The following is a 21,520-nucleotide window of genomic DNA, read 5'->3' on the forward strand; positions in this document are numbered from 1 at the left end:
ATCTTTCCTTGGTGAGGCAAAATACCTTCACAACATCTAGCCAGGTCACGAACACTCTCGAGGAGGCAGGCATATCATTGTCAAAGTCTACAATCAAGGGACATCTTCATGAACGTAAATACAGAAGGTTTATCACAAGGTGCAAACCACTGGTAAGACTCAAGAACAGAGAGGCCAGATTTGACTTTGCCAGAAAACATTTTTTTTTTTTTAAATGCCTACCCAGTTCTGGACAGATGAAACCAAGATTAATTTAAACCAGAGGGATGGGAAGAGAAGAGTATGGAGAAGGAAAAGAATGACTCATGATCCAAAGCATTACACATCAAATGTAAAAAATATGGGAGGCAGTGTTATGGCGTGGGTGTGTATGGCTGCTAATGGAACCTGGTCCCTGGTTTTTACTGATGTGTCTGCTGATAGAAGTGGCAGGATGAGGAAGTGTATAGGTCTATACTATCTGCTCAGATTCAGCCAAATGCTGCAAAACTGATAGGAAGTTGTTTCACAGCACAGATTGATAATGACCCAAAACTTCCTGCGAAAGCTACCCAAAAACTTCTCAAGGCAAAGAAATAGAATAAACGAGAAGAAACAAGCAGCAGGCAGCTGCAGTAAAGGCCTTGCAAAGCATCTCAAGGGAGGAAACTCAGCAATTGGTGGTGTCCATGGGTTCCTGACATTAAGGCAGTCATTGACTGCAAAGGATTATCATCCAAGTATTTAAACTAATCCTGATATTTACAATCATGTTAGTTTGTCCAAGTACTTTTGAGCCTCTGAAAAATGATGGACCTTGTATAAAAATGGCTGTAAGTCCTAAAAGGTGAATGCAATATTTTTGTCAAACCCCTTGAATTAAAGCTGAAAGTCTACACTTCAATCACATCTTGATGGCTTTGTCTCAAATTCATTGTGGTGGTGTAAATTTTGAAAATTGTGTCACTGTCCACATACTTATGTACCTAAGTGTGTGTGTATATATATGTTGTAATATATATATATAGTAAGAAATGTTTGTAAATAAGGACTTGACTAAATAAATTGGTTATTACTTACAGTGGTATACCTTTCGTTGCCTTTTGGCCATTTTCATATCCTATATATTTGTCATTACACTGCGAGGCTTTTATAGGACCCCATCATTTAAGGACTACAATTACAAAAAGCATTTCGATTACTTCAATAGCATATTGTCCCTTATATGAATGTATCATGACGTGGTTGAATATCATTTCTGGCCTGCACGATTCAAGTAACGTTTTAATAAGCTAAATTACTATGAATGTATTACACATTCATAATAAGTTGCTTTCTGATTTCATAGTGCGCGACTGGAAAAACTACAGCGTCATGTCTGTATTGCAATGAATTGTGGGTGATTAAATCAGTGAAGTCTGCAAGCCGAGCGGACTCTCTGGAAGTCTGCAGGAAGTCCGCTTGAGGCCCCTTGTGCAGTGGATGAGCTGTGGGCTTGGAGAGCCCCCAGCACTCGCAGACCTCCCGGGAACAGGTGCGGTGAAGTCCGGACATTTGGATTCCGCCGGAGTCTCCAGCCGTAATTGTGCCATAGGACGCCGGCGCAACTAGCAGACTACTGCAACCAGGTACTGGCTCATGAATCATGTAATCGGGCCTTGTGGCCAACAGAGGGCGCTGTTGCGCTTTTCGCAGTACACGGGGGGGTAAGCGGGGCACTGAGCCCTCCATGTTGGGCCGTGTTGTTGATAACATGCTGAATTATCCACGAGCATAAACGGTGATCCCGCACGCCAGACTGGCCGCGCCTGTACCCGTTCATTTAAGCTCAGAAAACACCGACCAACGCCCACAGCTGCACGTAGTCATGCCTGCGTCAGCTGCAGTGAGTTCATCACCGTGTGATAAACAACGTCTGAATCACTCAAAAGTGCAGCTTCGCTGTGACTGAGAGGCAGCGCAGCGACTGTTTGCGGATTGAAAAAAAAATTTAAAAAAAAAGGAACAATGAACTTTCAGTATTAACACCCAGCATCAAAGTGGCGCTGGCTCGAGAGTGATCTGTTCCATAACGGATACTTCAGGGCTCAGTGGTAAAATGAGACGGAGGGGCTACTTCACTGTCTCCGTCACATCAGTGGTCAGTCCCAGGCAAAGAGTAATTTATATGCATCTCACAGTCTTACGTTTTAAAATACATATACTGCACCCATTCAGAATAAACGATGCCATTTGAAGACGCATAAATAATAGAAAGGCCTAGAAAGGTCCGGTTACAATGGATTTCTAATCATTTGAAAGGGGAAAGACATGGTAGCCCATTACAAAACAGCTATCAAACTAATCAGCTAAATCTGTGGAGGGGGGGGTTAGTGTTACTGAAAACACTGATAACAAATAAAGAACTCAGCTGAAACCGATGAAGAGCAAAGACAAGCCGTCGCTGGCAGTAAGGTTTACTCGAGTCAGCTGATTCCACTCCATTTTTTTTCAAGCGAATTAGATTCAAGGATCAGTACCGTGAATGTCAATTATTTACAGAAGCTTAATAATCAACACATGTCACAGGCAACCGGGTTCAGTTTTTACAACCCCCCCCCACTTCAGAAGAGTGGGACACAACCAAACTTCACGTGCAGATATGGTTTGAACTTTTGGTCCATGTGTAGTGGGTTTTATGCTGAAGGCCTCTCTACTGGCACCGGGGCTGATTTTCAGCAAAATGAGTACTTTTACTTTTAATACCTCGAGAAAATTTTGCTGGTAGGTACCTCTGTAATTTTACTTAAGTAAGACAGTAGATGCTGGGCTTTACTTTACTTTTTTTTTTTTTAATTGTAGTTTTGGTTCTTTCATTGAAGTAAAGGATCCAAGTACTTCTTCCACCACTGGTGAAGTGGATGTATAGAGCTACCACAACACTGAGATACCACAAAACTGTCCTTGAGTAAATGTGCTTGGTTACTTTCCACCGCTGTGGGAGAAAAGAATTTAAAAAAAAAAACCCCTTCAGGCACATGACAAAAACATGAATGGCGGATGCGCTCACTGCGCAGCCTCCGCTCCCTCTCCCGCTGGCGCACGCTGTGACGCCACGGTTAACACCCGTATATCCGTGGGCTCTCAGACCGACGCTCTCAGTGGATCCCCTCGTTAGCGGACAGTGAAGGTTACCTGCTTCAACAGTGCTTGAACGGCAACCCTTCGAACTGTCTTCGAAAGCTACAGGCCCGGCCTTAATCGCTCTGAATACTCACGTTTCCATCGACAACATCAGATCGATTTTTATTGTTCTTAAAACACAAGACAGGTCAGTTATCCTGAACACATTTTAGCTTGACTGCTAGCTAACTTTTTGCTTTGCTAACGGCGCAAGTCACTGCTTTTCGACGTCCTCACAAGAAGACCAGCCACAGAGATTTGGTAAGAAGCTTTTTGTCTTTTCATGTGTATATTTGCCTACATGTCGCTAACGGACCTACGCCGACAACTGCGTAACTGTTGGCGTAAGTTCAAAGCTCTGGTAGTGGTGGTGAGATTGTTTATCTACTCGTCGCCAGAACGGGACTGGCGCAATTGGCTCTTCAACCTTTGCGCAATCTCTCCACTGCCAGGCATGCCGCACAACGGCCGTGGATCTCTCAAAAACAAAAACAAAAACAGTACTTTGACGAATTGTTGTATGTTCTAACAATGTTAACAATCTCGAAGCGTCCCCTAATTCGTATTTGAATGCGGCGTGTGGCGCAGCTGTAACATTATGTTAAAGAAGGTTTAAATTAAAAGAATTTCTAGCAGAAAGAAAATTGCTTTTACTTAGCGTTACACGATAAAATAGAGCGTGGCCCAACCCATTGATGCTAAGTTATGAAATGGCCCAGTGCGCTGGGAAGTACTATGTGGAGTCATACCGCTGATGGAAGCAGGTCCCATCGCCTCATCAGTCATTTTTCATGTAAAGATTTTGTTAAGTTCTGTTCAGGTCTGAAGCAATTAGTCGATTAGTTGATTAAAAAAAAAATTTGACAGAGTAATAGTCGGCAGCTATTTTGTTAATTGATTCACTACTAAGTCTAATTTTTTCAACACTTTGGATCACAAATGTCCTACATTCCCTTGGTCCAGCTACTCATTTGTGAGGATTGTTTTTTGTTTTTGTTTTTTTTGGCTATGTCTTACTCACTAGAAAACTGAATAATTTGAGGTTTTGGTTAATGGAGAAACTTCTTAGCAGATTAATCAATAATGAAAATAACCATTAGTTGCAGCTTAATTTCCCACTATAGATGCCTGGCAGTAAAGCTATTGATATTTGTCATTTTATTAACTATCACAAAATTACGTAGTGTAATATTTCTAAGCTGTGTCATTATCATGTGACAACTAAAACAACATTAGAAAGCATCTACTGGGTCTTACGTAAGAATGAGACTCAAAATAAATTACTATGATTGACAGTGTAATGTGAAAGACATAAACTAGGAAATGATAACTACATATACAGAGATACAGTACATCAATACCTGAACACAGTTTTGTAGTTATTGTGATTGCAGCAGCAACTAATGAATATTTTATCATAGATTAATTAGATATATCAATTAGATATAACTGATTAATTTTTTTTTTTTTTTTTAAATCAGCTAACCCTAATGTTACAAACACACACATGAGTTGTATCATTTTGAGAGATGCTTGTATGTCAAGTAAGGATTTTGTTTGCCGTGTTTCAGAACCATGAGTTCCCAGGTGAGACAGAACTTCCACCAGGACTGCGAGGCTGCAATCAACAGGCAGATCAACCTGGAGCTGTATGCCTCCTACGTCTACCTGTCTATGGTGAGAGTCCGGTCGGTGGATACAGAAAAGTGTTCAGGCAATGGAAAAGCAACCGAGTTAGCAAAGATGAGTGGAAAACCCAGACAGGAACAGTTTATGACAATACAGGTAGAAGTGGTCAGTGTAAAGGGAAATGTGTATACCAGTTATTCTGGTAATAGTTACCATTAATAAGAAGTGATTTTAATTCCATTTAACTAGACTTTATTTTGGTTATGTAACTGCTGTGCTGGGTGGACTTATATGGTGTCCCACTGCATCCTTTATAAATAAAAGCTATCAGCAGGCCTTTTTTTTTTTTTTTTTTTTCCCCTCAACATTAGCTTGTTAAACACGTTGATTTTTATGTATCAGTCTGATATAATGTGTTTTTAACTGAGGTAAAACGAATGATGTGTGACCCAACAATAAAACAAAGGTTGAAGTTCATTTCGACATTATTTACAGAGAGAGCTTGAGTAAAACATTAAACTGCAAATTTACTTTGAATAACATTATGTACAGAGAGGGGGCACAGAGTGCATTGCCTGTTCATAATAATGTGCTTTGCTCAAAGCACGGCATTAAACTATCGATCGCACACACAACTGCACATATAGAATGGTTTCTATATCTTATGAATGTACTCTCTACTTTCTGGTAATTTCCAGAAAGGATTTACAATGTTTTATTTTATTTTATTTTTTGTATTTTATTTGCCTTGCATCTACGGGTTGGTACTATTTTTCAGTGTAGAACAATAATGTTTTTAATCACCAACACTGTTACTGGTTAAAAAAGAGATGTAATAAACATTTCCTTTAATTAAAAAGTAGTATTAGTAGTGTGACCTCCTTAATGGAAGCAACGCGGCAATTTAGATTCACTGTAGAACATTTAAGTCATTGTAAGACGTGATTCTATATTGGACTGGACTGAAATATTCATAAACACATCATTATCACTCTATTTTCACAATGATATTGGGCCACATTTCGGGACTTTCTTTTTTTGTTTCACCTTAAGGAAATGGCTAGTTTTGAAAACGCCAAAATTCCCCTCTCTTTTACTCACAGGCATACTACTTTGACCGGGATGACCAGGCATTGCACAACTTTGCTAAGTTCTTCCGTCATCAGTCACATGAAGAGCGTGAGCATGCCGAGAAGCTAATGAAACTGCAGAACCAGAGGGGGGGGAGGATCTTCCTACAGGACATCAGGGTATGAGGTCACATTTGATATAATGTTTGTGTGAAAATAAATGTGTAATTCAATGTCTGTTTTACCTTAATCACTGTTCAAGTTAAATTTTTTAGGGTTATCATAATCTCCCATGTTGGGAGGGCAAAATAATGTCAAAGATACAGAGGGTGTGAGTGTGCTGTGCTGCTTATCTTTCTCAGACATGCAAACACAACCCCTGAGCTTGAGTAAAACGTTAAACTGAAAACTTACTCTGAAATAATCAGAAAGCTTGCTGTCTGGTTCGGGTCGTTGACTTCCTACCTCCCATTAATAAGTGTCTTGCTGTTTTGCTTTGTATTGCAGAAGCCAGAGAGGGATGAGTGGGGCAGTGGTCTTGAGGCTCTCGAATGTGCCCTGCAGCTTGAGAAGAGCGTGAACCAGTCACTGCTGGACTTGCACAAGCTCTGCTCTGATCACAATGACCCACATGTGAGTATTAAAACGTGGAAATTCTGCAGGTGTCCTCTTCTTCCTTTTTTTTTTTTTTTTTTTTTTTAATCAATATTCAGTACATGTTTTGATTAAATACAGTGGATTTGGCAGAGCAATAACTCACTAAACTTCTGCAAAACAAAACTAACTGGTAGCACCATCAGAATAGAATCATCACAGAAGTGTCTGGCTCTGAGCCCTTGTCAGTTCAACTCATGTGTAACCTTTGATCATGTTCAATTTTAAATATTTCAGCAGGTAATTGAAAACGACAAAGAATAAGACAGTTATGTCATTTAAGGTCTTCTGTCAGTTCAATTCAGCGAGTGTGGGTTTCAGCACTAGTTTGATTCAAATCTCTCTTTTTTTAGTTGTGTGATTTCATCGAAACTCACTACCTGGACGAGCAGGTGAAATCCATCAAAGAACTGGCAGACTGGGTGACCAACCTCCGCCGCATGGGAGGTCAACAGGCTGGCATGGCCGAATACTTGTTTGACAAACATACCCTGGGCAAAGAAAGCAGCTAAATCCCTCCAGATCACATCTACAAAAGCTTCTATATATGTATATTTGTATCTTGCTTCCAAATATCAAAACGTGAAGCCATCTGCATGGTAAAAGATAGTCATATAACCTCTTATATTATTCATGTTGTTATTGCCATGACCTCCATATTACACTTCTATAAACACCTGAGAGCTATAACATTCAAATCACACTTTGTATGTCACACTTCTCTCTCTGCTATCAGCTACATTCTTGTCATTACTATGTATTTGCTGTCTTTTATGCCAGGAGCTGTTAGTCAAACCAAATAAACTGAACTGTGGATTCTGATCAGTCTCTTTTAATGTTGTCTCAGTGTTTTAAAAAAAAAACGGAAGTAATTTGAATGGTCTAAATTGAGCTTCATATTTGAAAAACAGCAAAACTCCTCCACTGACAAAAACGGCTAATTATAGTAACTATGATCTCTTTCACTTCCATTACCAGAGAAAACAGAACTAGGTAGTGAGCTGACACCTTAAGTAAAATTTCACTCAAGCCTCAAACTTTATAGAGCCTCTATTGTAAGGTTTGTTTTATATCTTCACAAATGAACTTTTTCTGAAGATCTGTCTGTTATATTTAAACTATTGGAGAACAATAACTTTGGTAGTTGAATGAGACTCCAAAGACTGGTAATCAAGAAAATAATTACTATATTTATCTGAATGTGAAGAACTTAATTACGGTTTTCCTCAGAGCCTGCGGTCTCTAGAAAAAATACACCAAAAATAGAAAATACATAGCTTAATGTGAGACTACATGGCATCATCTGCCATTCGCGTGTCAAGACATTAGTAAATTGCCATTGGTCTCTTTTGTACCTGAGTATCTCGTAGACTGCTAGGATCTCCTTCAATTAATAGTTCCAAAGACTAGTTTTTAAAGTTATGGTATGTGCAGTATGTTGATTATATCTGGACCATCTGGAGGGCTTATAAATAATGATAATACTTTATCTATATAGCCCTTTTAAATACAGGTCACAACGGTCAATATAAAACAGACCAACAGAACAAGGTCAAATAAAAAATTAATCACAATACAAGGTTTTTGTTTTTTTTAATAAAAATGTCTCTTAAGAGGTGAAATAAATGGGGAACTGACTCTGAAGTCTGGCCAGCAACGCACTAAATAACTGTATATGAACACATTTGTTTGAGTTTGGAGTCGAGCTGCAGTATCTTGAAGTAACCGTAGGCGGTGGATTGATTTCTAGTGATACAAGTATGTCGGGAGTTGCAGTAGTCGAGGTGGGAGGAAATAAAAGAATGGATGAGTTTCTCTGGATCTTTGGGTGAAATAAAAAAGTTAACCTTAGCTATATTTCTCAAATGACAAAAATTTGACTGAAAATTTTTTTTTACCTGAGGCTCAAAACACAAGCCCTGGTCAAAAATTACACCAAGATTTTTGGTTGCAGTCTTAACACAGTTTTCTGGTTCACCTAGGTTTGCCATGATGTGAGTTCTTTTTACATGGGGACCAAGTACAATGACATCAGATTTTGTATGATTTAGTTGGAGCAAGTTGTCTGACATCCAGTATTTTATTTCAGCAAGACACTTGCTATGTGAGACTGGTCACCGACTCAGATTGGGAGATAGAGCTGTCTTTTATCGGTATAACTGAAATTTGACATTATATTAGCAGATGATGTCACCAAGAGGGAGCATATGGATGCAAAATAAAAGGGACCAAGAATCGAACCCTGGGGAACACCATTGAAAAACTTTGTGGGGGATGAAACTGAGCCAGCACATCAGTGATTCCTGCCCACTTCTCCAGTCCGTCAATGAGTATGTTATGATCAAGTGTGTCAACGGCAGCACTAAAGTCCAAAAGAAGATGACTACAAATGTAACAAAGAGCCATCTCAGTGGAAAAAAGAAAGTTCTGACTCAAGTTCCAACTCAAAAATGTCTTACAGGAAGTGTAAATGAAATGTTTAGTACATCTGCGTCACCATGAGTTTCCCTGTTTTGCAATCAGAGATTTGTTTTCTTTCACAGAAACGGACTGTTGTTGCTGTGCCCGTGGTGATCTAGAAGACTATAACCAACAGCATTAATGCCACTGATAATAAAAATGTCAGAATGTGTTTTGACATTGTTTTAAATTACACATAATTAACAATCAACTACAATAAAGGAAAAACATACTTTTTTTTATATGAGGGAAAATGTGTCTAGACTTTGAGTTAATGTCATCAGCATTAAACAAGGATGATTTTGGTTTTCTGGTCAACATTACTCTACTGCTCTCCTCAACTAAGTCTGAACTAAAGTATATTCCCCAATGGGTTTCATCATAAAGACACATTTTTTTAGACCTTTGATGAAGTCAAAAAGTGTGCCATCCTATTTGGAAACTCACCCCACAAGTTAAAAATACAAAATATAAAAATAATGTAAAAATATCCAAAAAAAAGTTTTTTATTCAATTCAGTTCATTTCATTTTGGAATCTGCATCAATATAGTGAAATTAAAACTGTTTTAAAAGCTGTAGATCATGCTAAAATAAATTTTATCAGTCATATTATGGTTAAAAATTCCAAAAACATTTAATATATCTTACATTTCTTATATATTTATTGTGAACTCATCAGCTGGAACTGCATTCCAGATGTTGAAAATGTTTTAAAAAATTGTTTAAATCATTTTCTCCGGAAGAACACAGTTGAAGAATACAGTTGTATGTAGTCGTCCTAGTCATCCTCCAGGTTTTTTGTAGGATACTGGAGTGACGTTAAACACCTGACTCAAATGCAAACGGACATTCATTGAACATTCATTGGAATTAAACTTTATGGAAACTGTCAATACACATGCCGCAATACAATTTATTCCCAATAAGAACAGCACTGAAAAAGAACTGGAAGAACAACTTTTAGGCACCTTTCTGAAAGGAGAAGATCAAAACCTAAGTGCTAAAAGGAACAATATTACAAATCAATATTTGTTATCATCGTGATAATCAGACTGACTGTAGAATATATCAATGTGAATTAACAGTTCCCATGGTCCCCGTCGGACTGAGGTGTTCACGCTTCTTCAAGCTCCACCAACACACCGTCACAGTCTTTAGGATGAAGAAACATCACTGGTTTCCCATGAGCACCAATCCGGGGCTCTGCTGACAGAGTTCTGATGTTCTTTGCTTTCAGGTCAGCTATTGCAGCGTTGATATTGTCTACCTACAACTCAGGAGACATTTTTTTTTTTTAATTATTCATCTCACTTCACTTAGTGTAACACATATTCGCAGGAAATGCACAAAGAAGTACTGAGTGGTTCAACTAAGGTTTAAAATGTGAAAGTTTAAGTGTCAACACAGGTCTCAAATTTAAAAAAAAATCTCTTTCAATCAACTCATCCCAAACACAAGTACATTCTCAAATAGCACTGAAGACTCACGCACAACCCCTATGGCCGGCAATGTGTTATGTTTGGATTTAAGTAGCTTTACTGTCCTAAGAATAAATTAGAGACCAGCTGTTACTGGATTTTTGAGGCCAATTTTTTTTAAAGACATGTACTGTGTCGGATATTTTACTGTTCACAACTAAAACTCATCAGCGCTCTCTGGTGGTCCAACTATGTAATAGTGACACTGTTTCTACTTCTGGTTTACTACTGCATACATTTCTTTGACATTTCTGCAATTCTTGTAACTAGACATACAGAGAGGTAATGATATATCTGTAATAAGCTAATATTGGCTGATCTGTCGATTGGACTCTTGAATAAATAATTGTTTATGGCGCTTTAGCTTACACTGAGGAACCCTACTGAGAAGCAAAACAAATACACAAATGCACCAATATTAGACTCAGACTCCTTGGAACATGATTGATATGTAAGCACTGCAAGTCTTGCTCATCAAACACAGGTGTAACTACTAAAGAATATATAATGGTCACTCGGGTGTGTCAGTGCCACCAGGGCCCTGGTGTTGGCCTTTGACATGTCACAGTAGGGAAAGCATAGGTGTAAATAAAAAATACTTTGGTTTTGGGGGTCCTGGTATTGTGCACGCTGGCTCACATGCACACATACACAGAACAGAGCCATCATTAATGTTACAAGTTACACCTGTGCTTTTCCTGCCATGACAAATAATGTCCACGGTGAGAAAGTTCTAATCAACCTGTTCTGTTGGTAAAGGTGGGTTCTACACAAAACTGACTAGGTTTACCTAATAAAATGTCCTATGGCATGCGATCAACGCTGCCTCACCTCAATACAAATGTGGTGCATCCCTCCAGACTTGTTCTTCTGTAAGAAGCCAGCAATCGGGCTCTTCTCCCCAAGAGGATGGAGCAGCTCCAGCTTAGTGTTGCCAAGCTCCACAAACACTGTGTAGACGCCATGGTCGGGCAGGGGCACCTTCTCACTCACTGTGGCCCCCAGCACGTCTCGATACAGAGCTGTGGCCTTCTCCATGTCAGGGACAGCGATGGCAATGTGGTTGAGTCTCCCAAGCTTCCACAGTGATCCAGGAACGCCCTGATGGAGGGCTGCTGTCGTTGAACGTGCCCTCAGGAGTGCGAGACGAGAACATCTGGAAAGACCTGCCACTGAATAAACAGAGTAAAATAAAATGAGATCAGTTGGAGCTGTTGTTTTGGAACATTAGTCCTAAAACTAGAGTTTTTAACCCCCTCGTTTTTCCTTCAAGAGGATTTAGGATTGGAGAAATAATCTTTGTCCACACCGTCTGAAATTATCAGTATATCATGTACCAACTTCCAACTCTTTGATTAAGCTTTATGATGTTCACAGAGTGAACCATATCAATGTTTTTGGAAATATCTACATGTATAGTGCATCGTTTTACAAACCGTTCCCCAAATTCAGCCGGACATTTGGTATCTTTGGAAACTTTGGATTTTGAAATAAAAGATCTGTGGCTTTAAACAATGTTTGGTTGCGTAGCATCAGTTAAATGACTGATACACATAAATAAGGCTTGACACTTCCTAGAGGGTCAAGCTTGCAGAAGCACAGCTTAAAATTTCTGCTTTAGGGTCTCGGGGGGTTAAGTCTGAGTATCTCAAATTTGAGCTCAAGGAAACACCTGTACGTTGGTGAATTAAAGACCGGACTGTGATCAAGACGGAGTCAAAGTGAACTGTTTTGTGTAAAGTTATCTTTGCATGCCGTCAAATAAAAGAAATCCGGTCACTTTTTTTAGACACACAACACGAAAAGTACCATGTAACCAAACGCTGCAACAACTCATGATGTAATGTGAACATGGGGTTTAACTGAGACGGTATTGTAAGACAGCTTATGCTCCACGACGCTGCAGTCCTGTTTGTGGTACAATACATCAGGGGACGAGCGGAGGACGGGCAGAGGACGAATGCAGTACAGAAAAGCGTGCGTTCGGTAGTTAGAGAATTATGGACACAAACCAACCTGCAACCTTCAGCGCGGAGGACGCCATGTTTGTCTCCCGGAACCAAGCAGCAGCGGGAGAGTTTCTCGGCGAGCCTGTTTACCTGCGACGCAGACGGTCACACGTGTGGGGGGGGAGACGATGGCTAGTGGCGATATGTGGAGCGTGCTGGAGGAGTGTGTGGAGAAAATAAATGCCAACACAGCACAGCCAGAGAACTTTCTGAGGCAAGTGTTTGCTGTCTGTATGATTGTGTTGTCGAAAAAGCGGTTACATGTTGTTGCAGCGTCGTTTACGCGCGTTTGAACAGAAAAGATTCAACTAGCTCACCGCTAGCTAAAGCTAACGTGAACAAGTACCCTGCTCCTTCAGTCAAGTAAGAGTAGCACAGTTTTCTAAATACTCCATTACAAGTAAAAGTCCTACATTCAAAATGCCAGTCAAGTGCAGACGTGTAATCAGCGAAATGTACTTAAATATCAAAGTAAAAATACCCGTTCTGCAGTTAAATGCCCCCTTTTACTGTTAAATGATTTTCTCTGAAATTGTTACATTATTAATACTGGTTGAATCAACGAGTAAACAGTATTTTACTGTTGTAGCTGGTCAAGGTGGAGATTGTTTCCGCTATTATATTTATAGTAATTCAGACTGTTCCTAACGTGGGGGTCGGGCCCCTCGAGAGGGGTCACCAGATAAATCAGAGGGGTCATGAGATAATTAATGGGAGAGGAAAGAAGGAAAAACAGTAGTACCGGAACTGCTTACAACTCAGACATCCGTGACAATGTTAAATCTGAAAAAATCTTAATGTTAAAATCTTGATTTGGAGCTAAAGCTGTCTGATGAATATTGACCAGTAAAAAGTACAATATTTCCTTCTTAAACGTAGTGGCTTCAATGCGTAAAGTACCACAGGATGGCAATACTCAAATTACAAGGACCTCTGAATCATGCAGTTCTTGAGTAAATGTACTTAGTTACATTCCATTACTGATTCCATGTTATGGTAATACAATATAGTAACTACATTTATTTAGATGGTTGTGCAGAAACCAGAGTTCGATGGGGTTAGAAAAGGTGGTCCAATGGTCCTTTATTGTCTTTATCAGTGAATACATCAACAACCACAGAAAACTCAGCTAGCCTGCATCTACACTTGGGCTTTCTGTTAGTTTACTACATTTTAAACATAACTTTAGTGCGTGCCCAATAAATGACTACAAGGGACAGCTTGCCCTACTGCATTAACATAATTGTGCTTAGAATAGGGTAAAAAAAATAGTTAACAGTCAGTACAATACTATAAAATGCTGTATGTGATAGGGGAAATGTGATTGTGATACCTAATATATTGCAAGATAACCAGCTGCTGTCAAACATCAAAATGTGAGTGTACCCAAAAAAGGAACAAAACTTAAATGGCAAAATAATTTGAGAGATGCAGGATTTGAGTCATATTCTTTATGTAGTTGCTACATTTGAAGTTTATCCAGTGTCACAACCTTATAGATAACTAGATTTAACAGTGTAATGTAGGGTGAGACTCTTTAATACACCCTGCGAAATGTATGACTGCCTGAACTCTCATAGATTTAAATTAGCAAAACACCGAACTGCCAGGAAACAAAATAGTTATGAAAGTTGAAATGTTTGGAGTGAATGAAAGATGCACCAATACAAACTGAAATCTCGTTGGTGTGTATAAATTCTGAGTTTAACCCAGGAAATAGTTAAGCAGAGCTAGTATCCCACCCAGATTCTGATGCGTCTTGTCGCCTAATTCAGTATAATTAATAGATAATGGTCTAAGAGATCAACATACTCATTAAAAGTATTTGCTGTGTGAAAAACGCCTGTACTGTTTTATTCTGAATGTTACTGTTTTGTTTTATAAAAATATATAAATTTTTATGTCAGCAAAGGTGATATTTATTTCAGGATTAAATAAACCAATGTAGAAGAAATCCCGGAACTGTCTGTAAAAGAAATCTAAAAATACCAAATTGTTATTAAACAAAGAAATTCCAATGGTTAATGCTAACTGTAATTCTTGCTACCAGTGTAATGGTAATCTGTCACAGATGAATGTGTTACATCATTTACTTGTGTTGAGTACCTGTACCAACCCCAGCACTGAAGATTACACACCACAGACCTGCACCCAACTTCATGCGTGTCTTTTGGACAAACACAAACAAAACCATTCCCTCTTGCTTTTAATAATAAACCAGACTTGCCATACTGATTATGTGTTTCCACTTTTGCAGCCCTCAAGATGGAGTGGCAGCAGACTTTACCTCTCTTACTAAGACCCTGTATGACCTCCACAAAGCTCAGGAGCCTGCAGATTATAAAGGCAGCCTGTTGGCACACCTGGTGGTGGAAAACTTTGATGAAGAGCAGATCTGGCAAGAGCTGGAGCTGCAGAACAATGCTGTACTGAAACACTTTAAAAGTGCAGTTGATGAGGCTCTGTCAGATGAGACATTGACAGTGCTGGAAGAGGAGGAAGAGGAAGAGGATGGTGATGAGGCAGAGGTAGAGACTGGGTCTGAAAATGTTGATGAAGAAGAAGAAGAGGGGGGGACATACAGAAAGTCTAAGAAAATGGCTGTGGAGGCTGAGGACAGGGCAGAGGATTATACAGATGAGGACTCTGATTTAGATTTTGATGTGGATGCTCTGGAGAAGCGAGAGAAACAGAGGAAGGGGATTGGAAGGAAAAGCACCCCAAAGGTCGTTCCTTCTGAGGTTGATGATAAGTTCTTCAAACTCTCAGAGATGGAGTCGTTTCTTGATGATATGGACAAGCAAGAGGGAAAGAAGAATGAGGATGAAGATGACATAGACTATTTTCAGGACCTGCCCTCTGATGACGATGATGATCTTGACCTAGATCGAGTCCTTTCTACCAAAAAGCAAAAGAAGAAAACTGTACGTATATTTTCACTTATTCTCACCTATTTTATTGTGACCTGATGGTATAGAATACAGGAATTATACTGATTATTGTTAATATTTAAAGGTAAAAAGCTCCAGGAATCTCAAGTACAAGGACTTTTTTGATGCTGTGGATAGTGAACCAGCTAAAGCAGATGACCAGTCAGATGGTGAGGAGGACAACACGGATGAAAGCCAGGAGGAAGGTGAAGAAGTACATGACGAAGACGATGACTATGATGGTGAAGAGGAGTTTGACGATGAGTAAGCGTGGTTAATATTATGCAATGTGTATAATTATGTTTGGGAAAAGCACGTTTGGTTGATTCCAATATGTCTGTGCCTGCCCTTTGCCAGAGGTGAAGAGAGAAGTCACTCCAAAGCATCTCACAAGAAAGTGACCTTTAACCTCTCTGGGGATGAGGACAGCGAAGGAGAGGATATGGAGGACATTTTTGGAGGAAAAACTCCAAGCTCAGCAAAGTCTGAATCAAAGTCATCATTTGAGAAACGACAAGAAAAGGTAACCTGGTTCAAAGTTTTGCTAATTTGATTTGCCAATTCTTTTTTCTTAAAATAAGGACTGCTTCTCTGATTTTATCAGTGTTTGATTTTGCCTTAATATGAAGAAGATATACAAGAACTACGACTAAATAAGATGAAAAACAAGTGTTTCAATCGGGAAATATGTCATCAGTGAATAAGAGGAAGATGACTAAGAATCTGACCAAGTATTTGAAGCCTAACTTTTTTGATACTATGTGCTAGAGAGGCAATCTGCTTGTACCTGAAGTTTTGAATTTAGTTACCCGTCCCCAGCTGCCTCGTCAGTGTGATCCAGTCAGGCTGCGAAGAATGCTGTGTCAAGACCAACATTAGCTCTCTGTGAAAAAACAAGCGCGTTCTCCCTGTGGGTTACTTTTTAAATGGACGCCGTATTTCTGCTGTTTACCTAACAATTATCGTGACAAAAGTGACAACTTTCCAGAGCTGTAAAATCTATTAGTTAAAGTGATGGCTTTTTGTTATTCACACATAAGTGACTTTTACATTAATACTCCTTCATCTACGTTCTGCAGCTTCATTAAGAGATGACAGCAAACTTATTTTGCCATTCCAAGTCTTTATTGATGACCATCATTAGCATGAGGGACGCTCGCCCACTCTTCTCACAGTCAATCCACTGATACATTTTTAAAATGTCATTACAGAGCGAAATCTGCTGCCTGTTTTATGATAATCGATAGTGCATGAGCATTGAGTGACAGAAGATTAAATTGGGACTGTTGGTTCATTCCCCAGCGTTCAAAGGTGCATGTAAAGCGTTTTGCTAGTTATTACTTTATTCATTCAGACAGCTTGTGTGTATAAAACTTGAAAATATAAGCAGAGAATGCTTGTCAGATTGATACTGTGGTAGTATCAGTTTTTTATTTATTTTTTTGTTAAACCTCTTTTGTCCCGATTTCACAATAAGGGGAAAAGTTTTAATTGACTGGTCTGATGCGAGAAGAATCTCCTCAAAAATTAAAAAAAGGGCTCTTTCACAATGTTCCCTATTTATTCAAGTGGTATGCATCAGAGATGATGATTGAAATGATAAATTACAGTGGTCCTAGAGGGCACTAGAAGACACACCTTTTTCTCTCTCTGCTTGTTTAACCTTGGGTTGCTGCAGTTTTTAGATTCATCTGATGGCATTCAGTTCAGACCTGTGCCATGTTGGGGGTTCATTTGGATATGTTACTAGGTCTAATCTCGTAAAATTACGACCGTGATTTTTATGTAAAAGTGACCATGGCGCTTATTCAGAAATGAGACCGAGATGTTAAATTGCCGTCAGGTTAACATAATTACATGCACGTCTGAAATTGGAGTAAGAATCCTTCAAATTCACCGTTTTTTTTTTTTTCCCCAAACTGAACATCCTGGATTGCATTTTATGAATCACCAGTACCTAAAGCAACACACCCCCACCAGTGCAACCCCTTACACTGTATAAGTGCAAGGTTGATTTCCATATGAATGCCTCCTAGTAGTGAATGCTACATCCCGTTGTTGTTCTCACCTGCAGATGTCAGAGAAGATTGCGGAGTTGGAGAAAGCAGCTCTTGCAGAGAAGCCCTGGCAGTTGTCCGGAGAGGTGACAGCACAGACTCGTCCAGAGAACAGCATGCTGGAGGAAGATGTGGAGTTTGAGCAGGCAGCCAGGAACGGTGAGTGACTCCTCTGTGTCTGTGTGTTGCATTCGGATGTTGTCAAATGATTGTATGTTACTTCGGATATATATAATTATTCGTCCCAGTGTTATTTTTGTATCGTTTCCTTAAGGTTTCTTTCTGTGTACTATTTCAAATCCAACAAAAGGAATTTTGTCTGTGCTCTTCTAGCCCCCAATATCACAGAGGAAACCACACTACAGCTTGAAGACATCATCAAACAGAGAATTAAAGACCAGGTTAGTCACAATAGCTTGGGTTTTATATTGCCTGAAAAAACATTTTTTGTTGCTGATAATAACATAGTGTCTTTGACTTATGTTTCCGTAAGGCGTTTGATGATGTGGTCCGCAAGGAGAAACCCAAAGAGGAGGTGTTTGAGTACAAGAAGAGGCTAACGTTGGACCATGAGAAGAGCAAGCAGAGTCTAGCAGAAATCTATGAGCAAGAATACCTCAAGCAGACACAGGTTTGACTTTATCTTGTTTTCACTGCTACTCCAACACACATATATGAACTTTTACTGCATCCATTTTTATTTATTTTTTTATATTTCAGCAAAAGACAGAGGAGGAGAACCCAGCCCACGTAGAAATTCAAAAGCTTATGGACACACTCTTCCTAAAGTTGGATGCTCTCTCCAACTTCCACTTCACACCTAAACCAGTACGTTTTGCCTGACAGAGCCAAATATGCCTAAATTTTGGGACTGGCTGCCCTTTTAAAAGATATAGAAGTTACTGTGTCAGCAGTCACCAGAAATCACTGGCTTATTTTGCAAAAACCTGTTCTATGGGATATTTACCCTGGATATAACTCTGGATAGTGACGTCTTCAGTTTAACCTGTGATTTGTATTCCATTAGACAAAACACATAAATATATAACATGCCATCTCTTCCAAAAACATGTCTGTACATACAGCAATTGCATAAACATGGAGATTCAGTAAATTGTAAATATAAACTGATAAGTTGCACATACCAGAGATAATGATGTACTGTCAAGGTTAGCAAGCCAGTGCAGTTATTGAAAACCACATACATGTTGCCCTTCGTCCACAGCCTGTTCCTGAGGTCAAAGTGGTGTCTAACTTGCCATCCATTATAATGGAGGAGGTGGCTCCAGTCAGCACTAGTGATGGAACACTGCTCGCACCAGAAGAAATCAAGGTTTGTCATCCATCGATGTTCAAATATTTATTTTGATCTTGGTATATTTAGCCACACAGCGTGTCTAATAATATTCCTCATCTAACCAAAGGAGAAGAACAAAGCAGGAGTTATAATCGGGGATACTGAGAAGACGTCAACAGACAGGAAGCGTGAGAGACGCCAAAAGAAGAAGGTTAAGCGCCTAAAGATCAAGGAGAAGGAAGAGCGACAGAAACTTAAAGAGGCCAGTAAAACTGGAGAGAACAAAAAGCAATCAAAGGCTGAAATCACAGAAAACCTTAAGAAACTCACGAAAGGAGGCAAAGCCAAGATACTCAAGGTGAGTGTTTTCTCTTAGCTTCATAAGATTTTCACTTTTACTTGTAATTGAGTACTTACACTGTGGTATTGGTACTTTTAGTTAGTAAAGGGTTTGGGTACTTCTTTCAGTCCCTGACTGACTCAACAACATGCTTAGATGAATCGAGGCATGGAAGCTAGTTAGGGCAGTCAATTTAGCTGGAGCTGTGTCTCGGATCACCTGATGTGTTAGCTGCATAGTGTCATCACAAACTAGGTCATCTATTTTAAGCTGTAAGACTGATTGCTGATTAGCCTGCTTCAACTGCCCAGGCACATCACACCTTGTAATGCTAAAATAAACATTATTGTATATGTTCCTCAAGTGACTGAACTAACATGGTGTTCCTCTGTTTCAGGACGAGGGAAAGGACAAGGCTCTGCGGTCCTCTCAAGCCTTCTTCTCTCAGCTGCAGGACCAGGTCAAAAGCCAGATCAAAAGTAAAAAGGACCAGTCTTCAAAGAAGAAGCGCAAAGAGGTTTCTGTCAGCAAACTCAAATTATAATAACTGTGATGGTTTGTTGTTTAAGATCAACTTTTTATTGTACAGATTTTTTTTTTTTTATAAGAAAGCAGAAATATATTAAATCTGAAAGTCTTGTAAAATGTTTCATCAAAATAAATCAAGTTCCCAGATGTGTGTGTTTGTTTGGAAATGAGTAGAGCATTTTCAACTATAATAATAACTATTCAATCACATGAAAATATCAGAGCTTTTCTTCGTGGAAAGATGGATGTACAGTGCAGTGCCTGCCTGAAGACAGACCCTTGTTCATAACACTAGTGATATCTTCTTTTTTTTTTTTTTTTATCATTAAAAAATCACAACGTATGATCACAATCTAAAAGAGTGTATTAGGCTGCTCAATAACAGCCTTTTGTAGTGGCTATAAACTTAATCCACCCAACATCGAAGATGCTCAAATATTGAATTGAGATCACGTGTGTAAAACCAAGGTGTGTCAAATGATTTAAGGTTTGAAAGCACCTCAATTTGGTACAGGTGTAATTTCACACTGTCAGAGATGGAATAAGTAAAGGTATGACCAATGCCACAAGGCAATAATACTCCAGCTGCATTGAATGTCTTCCCTGCCTCAGTCAAAGTAAGACAACGTGAAATGTATGAACTGTATCAAGTATCAGGTACGGTAAAATGTATTGAGTATGAGAACGAAAAGCACACATTGTAAAGAATGGTTTCTTTCACTTTGTAACTAACTACCAGTGGTAGAAGAGTAGTTAGATACTTTAAAAAGGAACAGACGAAAGCAAAAGTAATACCAATGCGAAAAAAAAGGCCAATACAAGTTCTGCAATCAAAATTGTACAAAATAGTATAAGCACAGAATTCATATTAGTGAAAGTATCAAAATTAAAACAATTAATTATGAAGACTTGCCCCTCAGATTTTTATATTATCATAGATATTGTGTTAATGGATTATTGTTATAGATGAATTCATGTGTAAACTTCATTTAGCGGTAGCTTGTGGAGGTGAAGCTAATATTATACTGTTTACTCCATCACATTTTAGAGGCTGATATTATGTTCTGTACGTTAAACCAGCTGAGTAACTAGTAGCTATTGCTGTCAAATAAATGTAGTGAAAAAAAAGCACACTGTTTCCCTCTAAAATGTAGTGAAACAGATGTATAAAGTAGCACAAAATGAAAACACTCATGTAAGATAGTACCACATTTTTGTCGTTTTTTTTTTTTGATCATTTAAGCTCTAAAAATGAACTTAATTTCATTAGTTTGTGTAATGTTTTGCATGTGGGTTACCAGTAGTGTACAAACACTTAGACACCTCAGGACAAATTACATATTTTGTTGATTTTTATTTTTATTCAAGTGAAAAGAAGTAAATACAACTTCTGCAGCAAACAGACATAAAAAAATGAACCTTCCCTTAAGTGTTAGCACACCTTTTACTTCATGAACTTAAAAAATAGCTACCAAAATCAATATCCCAAGCTGTGATACTGGCAGATGTCACAGCTTGTAAACACTTTATGTAGCTGGCTGAGGGTCTTTATTCCTAATTTAGGCTGTCTACCCACAGATTTTCACAGATGTTCAAGTCAGGGGACTGTAAGGGCTATTCCAAAAGCCTCCACTTGTCTTTTCTTGAAGTAGTTCATGGTCGATGTTGAGGTGTGCTTTGGATCATTGTCCTGTTGTAGAGGCGAGCCTCTTCTCACTTTCAATTTCCTGACTGACTGCATGACATTTGCATTCAGATGATATTAAGTGGAATCCATTCTTCCTTCTATCCGTGCGGTTTTTCCTGTGCTACAGGCTGTCAAAACAACCCAAAGGAGAATATTTTATTAATATTTTAGCTGTTCCAGAAACCTGGCTGAAAACAAAATGGGACAGAACGTTGACCTGCCTGAGGAAATCAGGCTGG

The 21,520-nt window shown here is 39.0% G+C and overlaps 3 protein-coding genes across 5 annotated transcripts; 2 read left to right on the forward strand and 1 right to left on the reverse strand.

Moving 5' to 3' along the window:
- The first annotated feature begins 1,454 nt into the window (after positions 1–1,454).
- On the forward strand, positions 1,455–7,316 carry fth1a (ferritin, heavy polypeptide 1a). 2 transcript variants are annotated; one of them, XM_040129189.1, is made up of 5 exons: positions 1,455–1,607; positions 4,713–4,818; positions 5,874–6,020; positions 6,348–6,473; positions 6,848–7,316. In XM_040129189.1, exons 2-5 carry the CDS (start codon positions 4,717–4,719, stop codon positions 7,004–7,006), a joined length of 534 nt encoding a protein of 177 aa, XP_039985123.1. In that variant the 5' UTR covers positions 1,455–1,607; positions 4,713–4,716; the 3' UTR covers positions 7,007–7,316. The 2 variants fall into 2 exon arrangements, with proteins under 2 accessions (XP_039985123.1, XP_039985112.1); XM_040129178.1 differs by lacking the exon at positions 1,455–1,607 and adding an exon at positions 3,073–3,402.
- Positions 7,317–9,564: 2,248 nt separating this feature from the next.
- mcee (methylmalonyl CoA epimerase) lies at positions 9,565–12,594 on the reverse strand. 2 transcript variants are annotated; one of them, XM_040132966.1, is made up of 3 exons: positions 12,450–12,594; positions 11,265–11,605; positions 9,565–10,222 (listed from the first exon to the last, which is right to left on the reverse strand). In XM_040132966.1, the coding sequence occupies exons 1-3, from the start codon at positions 12,475–12,477 to the stop codon at positions 10,070–10,072; spliced, it is 522 nt and encodes a 173-aa protein (XP_039988900.1). In that variant the 5' UTR covers positions 12,478–12,594; the 3' UTR covers positions 9,565–10,069. The 2 variants fall into 2 exon arrangements, with proteins under 2 accessions (XP_039988900.1, XP_039988910.1); XM_040132976.1 differs by lacking the exon at positions 12,450–12,594 and adding an exon at positions 12,243–12,419.
- On the forward strand, positions 12,461–19,741 carry mphosph10 (M-phase phosphoprotein 10 (U3 small nucleolar ribonucleoprotein)). The gene is made up of 11 exons (XM_040132952.1): positions 12,461–12,656; positions 14,700–15,366; positions 15,458–15,636; positions 15,730–15,895; positions 17,447–17,588; positions 17,763–17,830; positions 17,923–18,060; positions 18,150–18,257; positions 18,655–18,762; positions 18,854–19,084; positions 19,464–19,741. The coding sequence occupies exons 1-11, from the start codon at positions 12,571–12,573 to the stop codon at positions 19,608–19,610; spliced, it is 2,040 nt and encodes a 679-aa protein (XP_039988886.1). The 5' UTR covers positions 12,461–12,570; the 3' UTR covers positions 19,611–19,741.
- The last annotated feature ends 1,779 nt before the right edge of the window (positions 19,742–21,520 follow it).

Source organism: Xiphias gladius, chromosome 1, assembly GCF_016859285.1.
Source record: "Xiphias gladius isolate SHS-SW01 ecotype Sanya breed wild chromosome 1, ASM1685928v1, whole genome shotgun sequence".
Lineage (NCBI taxonomy): Eukaryota > Metazoa > Chordata > Actinopteri > Istiophoriformes > Xiphiidae > Xiphias > Xiphias gladius.

Coding starts and splice junctions, on each gene's coding strand:
- fth1a (XM_040129189.1), top strand. CDS start 4,717: ATGAGTTCCCAGGTGAGACAGAACTTCCACCAGGACTGCGAGGCTGCA. Junction 6,021..6,347: donor TCTTCCTACAGGACATCAGG/GTATGAGGTCAC, acceptor TTTGTATTGCAG/AAGCCAGAGAGGGATGAGTG. Junction 6,474..6,847: donor CTGATCACAATGACCCACAT/GTGAGTATTAAA, acceptor CTCTTTTTTTAG/TTGTGTGATTTCATCGAAAC.
- mcee (XM_040132966.1), bottom strand. CDS start 12,477: ATGGCGTCCTCCGCGCTGAAGGTTGCAG. Junction 11,606..12,449: donor CTCCGCGCTGAAGGTTGCAG/GTTGGTTTGTGT, acceptor CTGTTTATTCAG/TGGCAGGTCTTTCCAGATGT. Junction 10,223..11,264: donor TGCACCACATTTGTATTGAG/GTGAGGCAGCGT, acceptor CCTGAGTTGTAG/GTAGACAATATCAACGCTGC.
- mphosph10 (XM_040132952.1), top strand. CDS start 12,571: ATGGCTAGTGGCGATATGTGGAGCGTGCTGGAGGAGTGTGTGGAGAAA. Junction 15,896..17,446: donor TTGAGAAACGACAAGAAAAG/GTAACCTGGTTC, acceptor TCTCACCTGCAG/ATGTCAGAGAAGATTGCGGA. Junction 18,258..18,654: donor TCCACTTCACACCTAAACCA/GTACGTTTTGCC, acceptor CTTCGTCCACAG/CCTGTTCCTGAGGTCAAAGT.